The sequence below is a fragment of the Humulus lupulus genome, chromosome 5 (assembly GCF_963169125.1).
Source record: "Humulus lupulus chromosome 5, drHumLupu1.1, whole genome shotgun sequence".
In the NCBI taxonomy this organism is placed as follows: domain Eukaryota; kingdom Viridiplantae; phylum Streptophyta; class Magnoliopsida; order Rosales; family Cannabaceae; genus Humulus; species Humulus lupulus.
In genome coordinates this window covers 21,557,015-21,559,784 of record NC_084797.1, presented here as the reverse complement: position 1 = coordinate 21,559,784, position 2,770 = coordinate 21,557,015, and the positions used below count along the sequence as shown (strand labels likewise).

The following is a 2,770-nucleotide window of genomic DNA, read 5'->3' as shown; positions in this document are numbered from 1 at the left end:
TATTATTGATGGGAGATTTGAATGGAATGTTAAAAGATAACTAGAGTAGACTACTCTGTTGAACACCATAACACGTGAAAACGTAATTACTTTATTAATTACAAAAGTATTTACACCAAGATTTGAATATAATATTTTATCACAACATACTCTAAACACTTACATGCTTTGTTTTGGAGTACTCACTTATATAAGACTCACTTTTGGGACACACTTTTCTACAAACTTGGACACACATTACATTTGTATTTATAGGCTACAAAGGAAACGTCCAAATCTTTCTAAAATTTTCTAATTTTCTAATTTTCTAATTTATTTAACTACTTTCTACCTTTTTCTAAATGATTCTAGAACTCTATATATTGTCTAATTAGTTCCAAGTTTCTTCAAGAACTTTTTTGAATGTTTTATGTTCTTCCTAGTATATTCTAGAACATTCTAGAATTCTAGAGCATTCTAGATACGGTAATGACTTTTAACACTCCCCCTTATTACCAAATCTCTAAGTTTCTTCTCGTTTGATGAGGTTTAGTTGAGTTCTGACTTTCGAAAACTTGGTTGTGCTTAGTCCTTTGGTGAATATGTCAGTAACTTGATCATTTGTGTTGATTTGTTGCATCTCTATTTCTTCTTGAAGCACTTTTTCTCTCAGAAAATGATAATGCACTTCCACGTGCTTTGTCCTTGCATGAAATATTGGATTTTCTGTTAAGCGAATAGCAGAATGATTATCACAATAAAGTGGTATTGCATTATATGTAGATTGGTGTAGATCCTTCATTAGTTGCATCAACTACATACTTTCCTGAGCTGCCATTGCTGCTGCTCTATATTCTGCTTCAATGGTTAACAAGGACACCGGTGGTTGCCTTTTGCTACACCAAGATATTGCTCCAGATCCAAGCATGAATACATACCTGTTATACCCAAAAATTAGAGAATGCATACTAGGAGGCTAAGGAGAATGCATTTTAGGAGAGCTAAGGGGAGTGGTCCTAGGAGACCCCAAGAGATTGATCCTAGGAGAACCCAAGGATGAGGTCCGAGGAGAACTCAAGAAAGTGGTCTTAGGAGACCCCAAGGAGAAAGTGGTCCTAGGAGACCCCAAGGAGAAAGTGGTCCTAGGAGACCCCAAGGGTGTGTTTGAGGTAAGCCTCCCAAGGTTTCCTAAGTGTTGGCTCGAACGTGTCTAAGGTAGGTAGCTAAGGAGGAGGAGTCCCATGCAAGTCAAGAGTGGAGACTTAGTTTTTGACAAGGAGAGCCTACACAATGTCTGATCGGACATAGTTGGGAGATGCTAAAGGAGAATGCCTCAGACTTGTCCAAGGTGAGGTGCCAAGGAGGATGCCTCGGATCACCTTGGTCCGAGGAGAAGGCCACGAGGTCCGAAGGGACCTTGAATGGAGGAGGTATGCTCGGACTTGTCTGAGGTGAGAAGCAAGGGTGTTGCCTCGGACCACCTTGGTCCGAGGAGAGCCAAGCTTGTATCACCTTGGTCCAAGGAAAGCTTGAAGGAGTAATCAACATGCACAAGTCCTACCACCATGCACGTTCGACCAGCACTTGCATGGGTAGTCAGTAGGAGGTGGATCAATTAGCTAGAGGAGACTAAGTCAAGGTTCCCAGAGACAGCTTCAACAACATACGCGGGAATCTCTCATTCCTCACTCAAATTGAGGAATTAGTTATATTTTAAATATTTCTTGTAATATAAATATAAGATGAATAATAAAATATCCCTATCGAAAGGGGATATCAGTTGAGTATCCCAGGCCTATAAATAGAGGGCTTATGGGATTAGAGAGGGGTTCTTGAGCTGCTTCTTTCTAGAGAGAGAAAATTGGGACTGTGTATTCTAGAGAGAGAAAATTGGGTCTGAGTATTCTAGAGAGAGAATTCTTGTATTTTTGCAATCTATATTGAAGAAACTCAGTTGGCTCAGTCCATCTGATCTTGATTATAGATCTATAAATCACAACTCTAAGTGGATTAGGCTATTACCGACAATCGGGGCTGAACCACTATAAAAATCTCCTGTGTTATTTACTTTTCTTGTTTATACCGTCTGTTGTCGTTTTTATTTCTCTTGAAGGCTTGTCTTTATTGACGTTCTCACGTCGTTGGCTAAAAACGCAATCAACAATACCCAGTACTTGATCGACAGGTATCATGATCTCCAGCATAATCAGCATCACAGTATCCAACTATCTTAACCTCGTCATCTTTCTTATATAAGAGACCATAGTTAATGGTATCTTTGACATACCTCAGCATTTGTTGCACTACTTCCAAATGAGGTTTCTTTGGGTGTTGCATATACCAACTTGCTACACCAACTGCATACGAGATATCTGGTCGAGTCAATGTTAGATAAATTAGACTACCAACCAGCTGTCGGTACATTGCTCCATCTTGCAAGTCCTTCCCTTCATGCGCGCATAACTTGGCATTAGCTTCCATAGGTGTTGAGATGGGCTTGCATTCGAGCATTCCAAACCTTTGCAACAAATCTCTTGCGTACTTTTGTTGAGAGAGAAATAAACCTTACTTAGTTCGGTCAACTTCTAATCCACGGAAGTGTTTTAATTCTCCAAGTTCCTTCATTTGAAAGCGAACTGACAGGTTCTCCTTTGTTTGGCAAATTTCTGCTTCATCATCGCCAGTGATGATGAGGTCATCAACATATACCAAAACAACTGCGATCTTTGCTTCCTTTACTTTAATAAATAAGCTTGAATCTGCATGTGCCATGACATATCCACTCTCCACT

The 2,770-nt window shown here is 39.7% G+C and overlaps 1 protein-coding gene across 1 annotated transcript; it reads right to left on the bottom strand.

Moving 5' to 3' along the window:
* Positions 1-502: 502 nt before the first annotated feature.
* On the bottom strand, positions 503-2,460 carry LOC133778941 (secreted RxLR effector protein 161-like). Its single transcript, XM_062218952.1, has 3 exons — positions 2,147-2,460; positions 802-917; positions 503-705 (listed from the first exon to the last, which is right to left on the bottom strand). Exons 1-3 carry the CDS (start codon positions 2,458-2,460, stop codon positions 503-505), a joined length of 633 nt encoding a protein of 210 aa, XP_062074936.1.
* Between the last annotated feature and the right edge of the window lie 310 nt (positions 2,461-2,770).

Excerpts from the sequence above, each read along its gene's own strand:
- LOC133778941 (XM_062218952.1), bottom strand. The coding sequence starts at position 2,460 with ATGGAAGCTAATGCCAAGTTATGCGCGCATGAAGGGAAGGACTTGCAA. Across the intron at positions 918-2,146 it reads ACCTGTCGATCAAGTACTGG|GTATGTATTCATGCTTGGAT; the intron begins GTATTGTTGATT and ends TGGGTATAACAG. Across the intron at positions 706-801 it reads AGCAATGGCAGCTCAGGAAA|AAAATCCAATATTTCATGCA; the intron begins GTATGTAGTTGA and ends TTCGCTTAACAG.